At 40.4% G+C, this 13,126-nt stretch overlaps 1 protein-coding gene across 2 annotated transcripts in view; it reads left to right on the top strand.

Moving 5' to 3' along the window:
• SMOC2 (SPARC related modular calcium binding 2) overlaps window positions 1-13,126 on the top strand; it is a 127,345-nt gene that overhangs the window by 49,703 nt on the left and 64,516 nt on the right. Inside the window, exons 1-3 of one of the 2 annotated variants that reach the window (XM_083434206.1) lie at window positions 7,242-7,683; window positions 10,404-10,510; window positions 11,270-11,369. In XM_083434206.1, the coding sequence (XP_083290332.1) occupies window positions 7,446-7,683; window positions 10,404-10,510; window positions 11,270-11,369 (445 nt within the window). In that variant the 5' untranslated portion in view covers window positions 7,242-7,445. Of the gene's footprint in view, window positions 1-7,241; window positions 7,684-10,403; window positions 10,511-11,269; window positions 11,370-13,126 lie in introns of those variants that run through there. The other variant, XM_083434205.1, reaches the window with a different exon arrangement.

The following is a 13,126-nucleotide window of genomic DNA, read 5'->3' as shown; positions in this document are numbered from 1 at the left end:
CATATTTAGCTAAAATCTGTCAGAGAGCGTTTAGGTTTAGTGACGCCTGCCACAAAGCAATGGGTGGTTCCTAAAGGCCAAGGGAGTCCCAGCCAGCTCTGTTATTCTTTTGTTTTCTTCAGAATATTTATTCCCTTAACCACCAGATGACTAGAATGTCAGATACAGTTCCAGGAAGGGAAATTACTTCTGTTCTTTTTGTTAATTATATTCCTTAAGAAGAAGAAGAAGGTGTGGGTGTGTATATTTGAATAGAATTCCACAAGGTTATGAGGGAAGTGTTATTAAGGCCTGGGTAAAAACTAAAAACAATGAAAATTATTTGCAGGGTATCTTTGTTCTTTCTATGTTTCTCAGACCAACCACTCCTAGCAGATGACCATAAGGGAGAGCTTTCAATAACTATCCTTAAAAACATTATACAATCAGGGGAGCATTAAAGGGTTTTGCAGAAAGGAATGACAGAAGGTGTTCCTAGCACAAACCCCCTCCCTGAAAAAACGATTCAGACTAAAACAATAGAAAAACTTGCTCTTTGATTATCCTAAATTATTATTAGTTTCCTCCCTAATATTTTCCACCTTGGGGGATGATTTCACTTCCTCGCAAGCCTGGAACCAGATGTCACAGTACTATAGACTACCTCAGGATGCACTTTTTAGCCTAATTTTGTAGATTTAAGAAGTGTAGAGACCAAATTTTCAATTGATAAGAAATACATTGAAAAACGAAACAAAACAACTCCCAGCAGTGTTTGATTTATAACATGATCATGGGATAGCCAGGAAGTATAAAACAGTGCAGCTTCATAAGAACAAGAATCATTCCCAAAATAGAATATTGATTGTCCTTGAATTTTCCCACCACACTTGCCATCCTCTTCTGCCACACCAGTGTGGTCTGCCACACTCTTTGACAACCACTGGATTAATCCATAAAGTAAGGAATAGGGATGGGAGCATCTGATAATTTTCATTCTATCAGTTTCTCATTTTTTTCAATCTTAAATTCAGCCCTCTAGATTTTTGCAGCAATTGGTGATTTGTTTTTTAAAAAACAGAATGAAACTAACCCTCATGAAAATTCACCAGTATTGTGAATGTCTCATAATGAACACATATACAATGTGTTCATTAAGAGACATATGGAGTTTTGACTAATGTACATATTTATGCAAGCAATTTCCCCCAATTTAATGCATTTCTGTAAGCTATCTTCACTAATCACTTCATTTTAATGCAAACTTCCCCCTAATATATGCCTTTTTATAAACATTGGTTGGCTGGAGAACTACATTGGAAAATTCAGTTAAGTGTGAATTTTGAAGGCTAGCTTTGTTTGGGTTTGCAGATAGTTTCAGAAAGCGAAAATTTAATAAATGTAGCTTTAAATAGGAGCTGAATCAAATTTCTCCTCCAGTCCTAGTGAGGAGTCTGTTGCTGAAGCCTTCCACACAAGCCTTCCCTGCTTCTAACTCCATTCCTTCACATTGTGAAGTTTATGGAAAGGGCTGTGATCGGTAGAGAAAGCTGGCAGAGAGCTCTCTCAGGCTTTTTTATTTTATTTTATTTTTTAAAGGCTCTCGGATAACCCTTGGTAAGATCCCAATATTTCTCCAAAAGTTTTCTGGGAAAGCTTGGAAAAACCTTGCTAATTATGAGGTTAGCCGGAGAGAACTTGCAAACCACAGATTGTGCCTAACTTAAGTCCTATTTCTAGGTTGTTGCTTATCCACGGGATCCCACTAGTTCTTTCTGTGTCCATTATATTATAATTAATTAATTTTTATTTCATTTTTACAGCCATTGACTTCTCTTTTCAAAGCACTGAGATAGTTGTGCAGTGATCATGTGCTCAGAGACTAGTGGAAGGCACCTCATAGAATTTGGCATGTAGGTTGTATGAATAAATAAACCGCATCTAGATCTGGCTATATATTTTCCCCAAACGTCTCCAGCTGTTGGAAGCTGATGCCATCATATAGCAGTTAGCCTTTAGTTTAATTTTATTTATTTACTTATTGTATTTTCAGATTTATAAACCATTTCACAGCCAAAATCTGCTGAAGTGGTATACAATAAGCTAAAAATAAGATAAAATGCAAAAAACCCCCCCAAAAAACCCACAACCGAACTCATAAATGAAAAGCAATAAAATCGTTTCAATGACTGAATGGGGAATATTGCATAGAATGGATGGGTTACATTTCAAGGATAGCCTTCTTATACAAAAATGTCTCCAGTTGCTGCTATCAAGGTGCAAGTCACTTGACTAATTTCAGGTGGTGGTTGAGCTACCTGTTTCTCTAGCATTTACCTCCATTTTGGCAGCTATCTAATAATAGTGAAGCAAGAACCCTAATGCAAGGTTAGCGAACAAGCTGCCCCTTAGACATTGTGGACTACAAGGCGCATGCGTCTCTGCCAATGTAGGCAATGGTCATGGATTGTTGGGTTGAAATCATACACGGCAGCCGAGTTTGGCTTTAGCTGTGCACACCTGTTGTTGTTCAACTCCCATCAGTCCTAGCCAGCATGCTCAATGGTCAGTGATGTTGGGAACTGTAGTCCAACACCATCTGAAGGGCTACAGGTTCCCCTTACCTTCTGTACAATTTTATTGTGAAATCAAGAGAGGAATTAGATTGTTTTGTGTAGCATTCTATATATGCAAGCAAGAGGCCTGTATTTCTCTCTCCAGGGTCTCACAACTGTTAACTGTTAATTGAGGTGGAGGGTTTTAGTGCTTGAGTGGCATCTCTTCACCTCACACCTCAGCATCTTCAAATCCCGAGTCTGCAATCGCTGCCAGCTTACTGTGTCTTGTCTCTGTGTGTGCAATATCTATAACAGACATGTCTAGTGGAGGAAAAACAGATTTCTCTTTCTGGGGCACTGTCAAGAGAACAATGTTCTGCTGCCAGCGGCTCATTTCCCAACTGAACAGATCCAGTGGGTGGATTGGAAGAAGTGGCATTTTAAGTTGGATCCATTTTAACTTTTTTTCCCTCCCAAAGATATTTTGGCCTTTCTGCCCATAAATTTGTTTTTTTGGTGGTTCGGAGAGCTCAAATGCAGAACAGTCTATGCCAAGTTTACTTTCAGATTCTGGGCAAAAATGGAACTTTCAGCTTGGGCTTTCTGCAAGGCCAGTAAATTCCCAAGTGATGCCAAGGACTACATATTTCTCGACAACTTTTCGTGTCAGGGACCAGATCTCAAAGCAGCCTTTGTTTGTCAATAATCATGGCCATAAATGTTTCCCTGTTAATTGCACTTCAGTGTTGCTTATGGACACGGAGGTGCTGAATACTACATTTAGCTCTAATGTTCTAGACTAAACGACATCTATTTATGCCTTGTTGGCTTGCTATGTACCAAAATAAGGAACAGCCTTTTAAAATAAAGAATAAATCTGGCAACCGTAAGGTATACCCTAACAAATATGTTCACTGTTGGCCGCTGAAAAGGGATCTTCATTGTATGCACTGTCCAACATGTTTCCATTCTGTTCTGAAATACTATATATCTCACTGGTGTTGGTAAGGCAGTTTCAGTCCGTTCAGGTTTTCAGTTCTCTGCAGTGGTGCTGAGGGAACTTTCACTATAACCTGAAAAGTGTTTTGTAAGAAGATTAGTTACAAACAAAGGAAGACTTTCACCTGCCTGTGTGCTTGAATTAACTATTCATACAACTATACCTGAGATAGTTCCTATTTGCGAAGGTACTTGGGTCCAAGGCCATTTTGGGTGTTTATGCCAAACCTTGAATTGGGCCTGGCATTTTCACCACTTTCAGGACCTGTGGCACTTTGCAACCAAACCATTGCCATCCTCAGAATAGTTGCAGATTCTGAACAGCTTCAAAGGCAACTACTTGTAGAGCCCATTGTAGTACTTCAGGTGGGAGATGTCTAGAGCTCAGACATTTGGGGCCCAGCTATTCAGAGCAAGGAATGGCCATAGCTGGCAAACTAGCCTAAGTTGGGCATAAGCAATGCTAGCCACAGAAATCAATTGGAACTTCAGGAACAGATTGGAATCCAAGGGTACTCCCGGGTTATGAACTGGTTCCTTCAGGGGCAGCATATTCACCCACAGCACTACCATCTTATCAGGATTCAGCCTCAGTTTATTGGCCTCCATCAAGCCTCATACTACTCCCAGTCACAGTCCAAGACCTGCACAGACTGTCTTGTTTTAGACGGAATTGTTACCCCATCACAAAGCAGAAAGGAATAAACAGAAGGAACTGTGGCTTTCAAGCAGAATTGGAACAGCAACAGTCAAACCTCACCAGAATTTATGCTGGTGCCGAAAGAAGGTGAAAAATATTTTCTCACCGAGCAAGATTCCAGTGAGCATTCCTTATTTTATCACAAAGATTTAGTAAATATCTAAATTGCTGAGTGGTTGCAAATGGGAATTGCTCAGAGGTAGGCTCTGTTTAGGTGCCAATGGAAGAACACTCCAGCTTAGATAACTTTGTCTCTTTGCAGAGATCCAGAATGCAGCATTTTGCTTTTTTAAAAGAGGTAGAAATGGTCTGCTGCTTCTGGCACTACACACCAGCCCTTCTGTGTATGTATGTGTGTGGAAATGCTGTACTTTTATGTGAGTGCTGAACACCCCTGCTTTTAATATATGAACGTTTTGGGGTTGTGTGTGTGTTTTAAAAAAGCACCTGAAAGTCTGAGGCCAAACTTAACCTCTCTGTAGATGTATAGCTGTTCTCTCCTCATCAGGAGTTCCCTTGCATGTTCAGTGTGTACATGAAAGGGGTGTGTGATTGTTCCCGCTGAGCGTGACACCCCACCTGGTGGCCATTTGTTCATTTTTAGTGAGAGAAGGCCTTACTCAAATATAGAAGACACATACTTCCAGTTCTGCAATTCTGCCAAAGGTATGAGGGCATGGATGGGCAAATTTGTCAATTTCATTTCCTCTCATTCAGCTTTTCATTGCTCCAAGTCTAGTTCTTCACATTTACACATCAGTTTGCTTGCTTGCTTGTTTTCATTAAAATAAAATCCTCATAAAAATTGATCAGTTTTTCAGTGTGAATTTTTCCTAACAGACACATTTTTGTATGCAATTGTGCTTAATGCACATATTTTTGTAAAGCAATTTCCTGTGAGATGAGTTTTGGTAAGTTATTTTTGTTAATATATGCATCTTTATGCATAGTTTACCCCATTGCCTGAATTTTTGCACACATTAATTCACCGGAAAACAGGATTGCAAAATTCAGAAAAGTGCACATTTTTCATATTATGGCTATATTTTAATCTGCATAATGTTTCAGAAAGTGTGAATTAGGCAGGTACGTATTGAAATGCAAGCTGAATCAAATTTATTTCCCACCCCCAAGACCTGAATTTTTGTGCGAGCATCATATGTGGATGGTGAAATGTACTTTGCAGAACAGACCACTGAATGCTGAAATGTTGGCACTGTCATTTACGGATCACCTTGCCAGGCTTGTTGCATCCTTCACATTTTGCAGCTGCCTGTCTTTTAAAATATGGAAATGGCTCAGCAGTGTGGGGGAGCATCTCTATAAAATTATCTATTTATTATTACATTTATACCTCACCTTTACTCAAGAGACCATTAGCCCTGATGGCTGATTGGAACTGGAGGGCCACAGGTCCCTTGTCCCTGCTTTAACTGGTATAAAACCAACTTAAAGCTTGTGCAGATGCTTCCACAAGATGTCACTGAAATTCGGCATTCTGAAAACTGGGGCGAAAGGGGCCGGGGGAGGAGGAGAAGCCAGAAAACGGAAACATCCATATAAAGTGGGTGAGTGGGTGCAGAGGGAAATCTTAGAAGTATCCAAATTGTGTGACTTAATATTAGTCCCATCTGTTCAAATCTTTACAGATTTAAGAAAACCTCTACATTTGGTTCAAGAACAGCTAAGCGTCTGTGGCTTGCCCTTAGGGTATATTTTATTTCAAATATTTCACTTTAATCACTTTCTAAGTAGTCTTTTCTCAGTGATAAGTATTATTTTGATCTGTTGAGTAGGAATTTCTGTTTATAAAATAGAAAGATAGATAACTGCAGAAATGAGTATAGTATCTTGTACATGAATACTCACTGGCCTAGAGAAAACAGAGTAAGTTTGCTTTGCCCCATTTAAATGGGGCCTGGCCTGTATGGAATTTTCTTGCTGAGGGAAAAAATACCCATCTTTGAAACAAGTCCATTTGTAAAAACATGTATTTTCACCTTTGCCATTCAATGAGATACCTAGGATTAAATGCACAAATCCAACCAGACTGTGACAACAACAACAACAGCAACAACAACAAATTCTTATTATTTATACCCTGCCCATCTGGCTGGGTTTTCCCAGCCACTCTGGGCGGCTCCCAACAGAATATTAAAAACACGATAAAACATCAAACATTAAAAACTTCCCTAAACAGGGCTACCTTCAGATGTCTTCTAAAAGTCAGATAGTTGTCTATTTCCTTGACATCTGATGGGAGGGCATTCCACAGGGTGGGCGCCACTGCTGAGAAGGTCCTCTGCCTGGTTCCCTGTAGCTTCACTTCTTGCTGTGAGGGAACCACCAGAAGGCCCTCGGAGGTGGACCTCACTGTAAAGCTAAGGCATATGATCCAGCTCATGGTTGGTTCATGAAGAGGACAAGATGTGGAACTTTCCATAAAACTAAATGTGAGGAAATCTGATGAACCTTTAATAAACACCTGCATTTGAAAACCAGTGCCCTAAACTATGAATAGGAAAGTTATGGCCCTCTAGATGTTGTTGGACTCCCATCATCCCCAGGCAACATGGCCAATGGTCACAGATGGTGGGAACTGTTGTACGACAGCATCTGGAGGGCCACAAGTTCTCCACCCCTGCCCTAAACAGGCAGAAGAGCAACACTGAAACATTCTTTGTCTTGAGGTAGAAACACGCACTTCAGCTCCATGACAGTAGGAGGCAGCTTCCTGTGTGAAATATACTCGGGGTTGAGTGTTGATTTCATGCTCTTTATTTCAGCTCATGGTAAACAGTGAGTGAGTGCTTTCTCCCCAAACCTCTGGCTATATATACATTATTTACACAATGAGTCCCGTGTGATTGACTGTTCCTGCAGGCGAATCAGGTTGTTGATTCACTTCCTCCTGGAGCCGGATTGGGTGGCTCCTGCAGACCAATCAGGTTGCTGCCTTCTAGAATCCTACCTGCCTATTGTTGTAGGATCCAAGTTCAGTACATAACACTGTGCTTGAATAATTCCAGAAACATTAGACTGCAGGTGTCATGTTCCATCAGATTTAACTTTCTGTAAACTCCTGGAATATTAGATAGACTGCAAAGAAGGATGTTTCAGTCAGGAGAAATCTATAGGAATTTATCTCTCTGGCACCCTTCAGTGATAATTCCAATATAAGAACTGATTTATAATACTATCAGCCTTGTATGAGAGAGCTTGGATGCAATCCTTCACACATTCTTTGGGAGAATAGGCGCAATGCATCTCAGTGGGGCTTGCTCCTGACAAAGTGCGTCGAGGATTGGAGCCCTCGCGTCCTGGAATTTAGATCACTTTTCCTTTTGACATTTAAACCACATGCTGCACTAAAAATGAAGACAGAAGTCCACCAAAGGAGAGATTTATTTTCAGATGAAACACTCTCTCCATTAAAACCACATGCTAGTAAGTAATGTATAAGCAAACTTATAAGCTTAGGATAAGGCGTACGGTATGAAAGCTGGGCAAAGCAGTTGTATTTTATTCTTTTAAAAACATTGGCAGTTGACTACCACAGCACAGCCCAACTACAGCAAGAGCCTTTGGTGTGAATTTAAGAAACTGGCCTTTACAGGGAAAAAAAGTGTCTCATGGCACCTCAAAGATGAATAGATTTATTGTGGCAGATGCTTTGATGGACCAGGGCCCACTTCATCAGATGCCTCAGATATGAGGGATTTTTCCTTCCAAAAACCAAAATGTACTTCTAATGAGAGTAGGAAGTTTCGCTTTTTGGAAAGCAGAAATTTGTCATTAAATGTTGTCCATATTTAAACTGAACTTTTTAAAATTCACCCAGCGTTGCAGTTTCAATCACAGGAGTGATGAGCCTTTAAACTTCTATATATGCAGTCCTTTTTTCTGGGGGAATGCAGAGGTACGCATACCCCTAAACATTTTGTGAATCTTTGTACTTTTGTCCATTTACTGTATTTATTTCCCCAGATTTGAGCTATAAAATGGTGATTTTCTTGAGTCGAAATGAGAGTATCCCTAAACATTTTTTTAAAGAAAAAAAGCACTGCATATATGTGTATGTAATAAGCCCAAATATATTCAAAAGGACTCATGGAGACTGGGGAGTCCGAGAAAACTAAGTATACTTTTTATTGCAGATATTAATGTTGCAGTTTGAAGTGACTAGATGCGTAGAAATTGAGTCCTTTTGGAAGAAAACATTACTAAGGCCATAAGCTTAATTAAATATTTACTTGAGGAACTACCTTCAAAAACAAAAGCATCATACAATATGCAATATCCATACAATAACTTGAGGTGTCCAGCACAGTATATTAGAAATAACTTTAACATAATCAGACCTGATAAACAGAGCACCCTCTCTCTCTCTCTCCCTCCCTCCCTCTCTCTCTCTCTCCCCGCCCCCCTGTTTATCTGCATTTCCAGCATTCCAGCCCCTTTAGCTTGGGGCTGTTTACCTGGAGAGCTTCATTTGCATCCTTACTCCATGTTGCCCGGGAACAAAGAAAACATTCGCCATCTTGAAAGGGTGGTGGCTGTTTTCTTTGTTCTCACATGATCTGAGGTTAATCACTCTCATGCTAGCTGCTAGAGAACAACAATTAGTTAATTATCAACTCAGTTAAAGGTAAAAGAGAGCTCTTCTTGTTGTACTTTAGCTTCAATGGAATATACCAGTTAAACCCTTTCACCAACACACATAGGCATTCCCATTTTAGTGTCAATTAAACCAATTATACTCAACAGATTTAACAGAAGCAAGTATTGAAAGAAAACACCTAGTCCTGTTGGGGCAGCGGCAGGGGTGGGTGTGGGGTGGGAAATGATGGGGTAAGGATTTCAGGATAGGCTTCATAGGATTTCAAAGTAAGCTGAACTGTGAATACAGGGAAGCAGGGAACTCATAACAGAATCAGATATTTTTACAGCATTAATTAAGTATGTATGCTAGTTAATGAATCCATTTGATTTCTACTTGGTGTTCAGATCTTATATTCATAATAGACTTTAATAGTGCAGTACTTAATTACAGTAACAGGAATTGGCTATAGAAGTCTTTACAGTATTAAATATGATGCTTGAAAAAGTGCATAGTTTTTTTCTTTCCTTTTGGGCAAATTCCTGTGGTCCTAGTGCTGGTAAAGTCAACTATTTTCCTGGAAGACTGGAAATACAGCTTTGATTTTTCATGCCTAGATCCAAATTCAGGAATTCTGCTGTCCTTCCGATGACATCATCAGGAGCACACCATGGTTCCCTAATCCTTCCCCCACTCCATGCCTAAGTACTGCCCTTTCTGATTACCATATTTCTTTGTCATTTTCCCAGTCTAGTGGCAGTTACAGAAGTAGCAACAACAGCAGTACTGAAAGGCCACAGCCATATTTCTCCTTTTCCTTCTTTCTGGAATCTTAGTGTCTCAGTGACCCTGGAAGATGTAGAAAACTGCATTTGCCAGTGTCTCTGGCATCGGGGTGTGAGTGGGAGGCATTTTATAGCTCCTTCTCTGCTGCTACTCTTGTTGCAGTTTCCATGGTCAGAACAGATATGTGAATAGGGGACAGAGAATCAAGGTCAGAGGGTTCTTTTCTGGCTCAGATTAAGACCCAAGCCAGAGAAAAACTTGATGGGATGAGGGGGACTGCTGTTTGATTCAATATTTGCTTGAGCATTACAAGATGAACACATTTCTATTTCAACCCCACCTCCAAATGTCTGAAACATGACAGGGAAATATTAACCACAAATGAGATATGTGTTGTTGTTTTTTCAAGCAAGCTATATTTCAGAGGCATAGTTATATTCAGTACCAAAAACAGAAAAAGGCCTTCTGGTACGTTAAGGCTGATCAGACAGCATGTGTGGCTGTTGTTATTGCAAAAATGGAGCAAGGATCCATACAATTTTGCAACGTATACTTCATGGTCATCTGGATCAGAGGATGAGTATTATATTCCTTTTGGGTGTTTCCTAAATTTACCTGGCTGAAGACTTGCTCTGAATATTCAAGGAGAAAACTGACAACCCAAAGGAAGCTGCGCAGAGCCAGCCAATGGACTCGGCATGACTCACACCTATTCTATTCTACGGTATTCTGATGTACAGAGGCACTAACATGGTATTGCTTTCCCCCTCTCTTTCTTTAGATCTTTCAAGATGTGTGGCAGAGAGGAAGTACACTCAGGAACAAGCACGCAAGGAGTTCCAGCAAGTGTTTATTCCAGAATGCAACGATGATGGCACTTACAGCCAGGTTGGCTGAAAATTCTTGACACTTTATCTGGCATGTCTATCAATTCAGATTTGTGTCTGTTGCATTTGGTTGAAACAGCTCATTTTTCTGACTTAGAGTAGCTATGGGTTGGCTCTGATGTCACAGTTCATATTTTAAAACAGCTAAAAGGAATATATATGCCTTTATAAACTTGGGAAAGTCAGACCTGAATTCTTAGCTTAAGGCCAGTGAACTGTGTGACGTGTGGGTGTCACACTTGACTACAGTCCACAACATTATGAAGCAATATTTCGTCAGCTCTTTCCTGTCCATCTGGGAGAAAGTACATGATTACACTTTGAAAGTACAGTTAAAGACTAAATGTGTCCTTGTTGATTTCCAAAGTCTGGGGTGAACATCAGGTTTATCCCCTCTCAGCTGAGTCCCAGATTGCATCCCATGTCCTACAAGGGGGGGGGGCATGGAGGTCATTGACACTAGATAAAACTCTGGGTATTAGGTTTGAAGTGGCTTAGTCATGCTGGCCACATGACCCAGAAAAACTGTCTGCGGAAGTGGACAAATGCCGGCTCCCTTGGCTTGTAACCCGAGATGAGCACAAAACCCTAGAGTCGTTCACGACTGGACTTAATTGTCAGGGGTCCCTTTACCTTAAATGGTAATATAGAGGATTATGGCAGAGCATAGTAGCTAATTGATAAAACTGTTATTAATGAAAATTTGAAACGCTAAACTGTGCATGTTCTGTTTCATATACTTTGTGCTGTTTTCTAATAGGTTCAGTGCCACAGCTACACAGGCTACTGTTGGTGTGTCACTTCCAATGGTCGTCCCATCAGTGGTACAGCCGTAGCGCATAAAACTCCACGTTGCCCAGGTAAAAACATATATCATGTCTAAAAGAATCTGTTTGGTTTTTTATTTGACTGGTTTAATCCGGCTATAAACATATCGTTTACCGGGAAAGAAAAGATCCTACATCTGGTGTAGTAATGGAAATTTCCTACACTCATAGATAGACATTTCAGCTTTCCTGAAAAGCTCAACTAATTCTCTGTTAAGCTTGGCTTTTAAGCCTCACACTGGATTAGATGGTTTTTCTTCCTTCTTGGATTCCATGTGGTTTGGTTTCCCATCATTTGAGTGGAGTTATGAACTTTGGATTTGGATGAACCTCATGTCCCAATGTAATAGCCAACAGTACTTCAAACAGCAAACTTCCTATTGAAGTCATTAAAAGAAGATTGTAGTTTTACAGATCTTCCATGCAAAACTTAAATGACCTCAGACCAATATCTAGGGCAGGGCCACATGGGATCAAATCCAATCCCAAATTCAACCCACCATTCGGTCCGCAATCTTGCAAGCCAAGCAGCCAATTCCATGTTTCACCTCTAAGTCCTAAGATTCCCCAAACACCTACAAATAAACCTGCATTTCTTTCCCCCCACTGTCCCACCTCACTTTCCCCCACTCTTGCCTATGGTAGCTTCTGGGGCTGGATATCTGGAAACTGGGGCAGTGAACATCTCTGAATGAGAGGCATGTTCCATTGATATTGAAAGAGGTGGTGGTACATGCCTTGTGGAAAAACCTATTGTTGGGTCACTTAGATTTGGATGATTATCATCCAAGCAGTATCAAATACTGCTCCCTCCCCAAGTGGCTAGTGCCTAGTCAACTCCAGGCTTTCTTTGATTATACTGATTATCAAGATCCCTTCTAGTTTGGTTTTGGCTTTTTTTTGGGGGGGGGGATAGAAACTGCCTTGGTTACTCTAGTAGATAATTTGCCTAGAATTGCCTTTTGATATGCAAATAAAATTGGTTCCCAGATCTTAGCCCCCGCCTCTCACAAAGAGAATAATTGTCAGATCAATGGGCTCAGGGACTGTGGGCAACAGTGATAAAAAACATATGTGGATGAAGGTGTTCCAATAAATCCAGTGCATTCTTAAATCCTTAAGTGGGCACAATCTAGTCAAAGTTCACCCCTTTTAACTGTGGAGAGCAGTGAACTTCTGAGTTAACTCAAAGCCTTGAGTCTTCACAAAAAGCTCAAACTGATGGGTTTACTATTGGATGCTTTACGAGACAGAATTCAGTCTGTTTTATATTTATATTTGGTCATCCATGATACTTACTTGGGCGGTACGGTGGATATATCAAATTAGTGTTGAAGCTCATCCTCCCCTCCCCCCCAGCTCCTTTTGTGTTTCTTGCACAAAACATGGACATGATCCATGTTTAAAAATAAGCTTTATTTGTGTAATATTTATTTAAAATTCATTACATTATGGAATTGGGGAAAACATCCCACATTCTTCTGCTGCAACGGTCCTAGAAGATAAATTAATTACTTGGTTTGGTGTGATGCAATAGACTGTAGGTGGAATTCAACATTACTGAAGAATCCCTCCTCTTCCCCTACCACTATTCTAAGGCTTCTCCCCCAGTCTGAGCCAATTTCAGTGCACCTGGATCATGGGGAGAGGAGGGGGGGGAACCCATCGCACAGGTGGAAGACCTCATGCTGGGCTTGGACTAATAGGACTCATTAGGTGGAGTTGCCATATTTCAAAAAGTGAAAATCTGGACAGAAAAGTTGTTGAGCTTGCAAAATCGCAAAGAAATT

The sequence above is a fragment of the Podarcis tiliguerta genome (assembly GCF_965153285.1).
Source record: "Podarcis tiliguerta genome assembly, chromosome: 3".
Taxonomy (NCBI): Eukaryota; Metazoa; Chordata; class Lepidosauria; order Squamata; family Lacertidae; genus Podarcis; species Podarcis tiliguerta.
The sequence above is the reverse complement of the archived record's forward strand: the minus strand, read 5'-3'. Positions and strand labels throughout refer to the sequence as shown.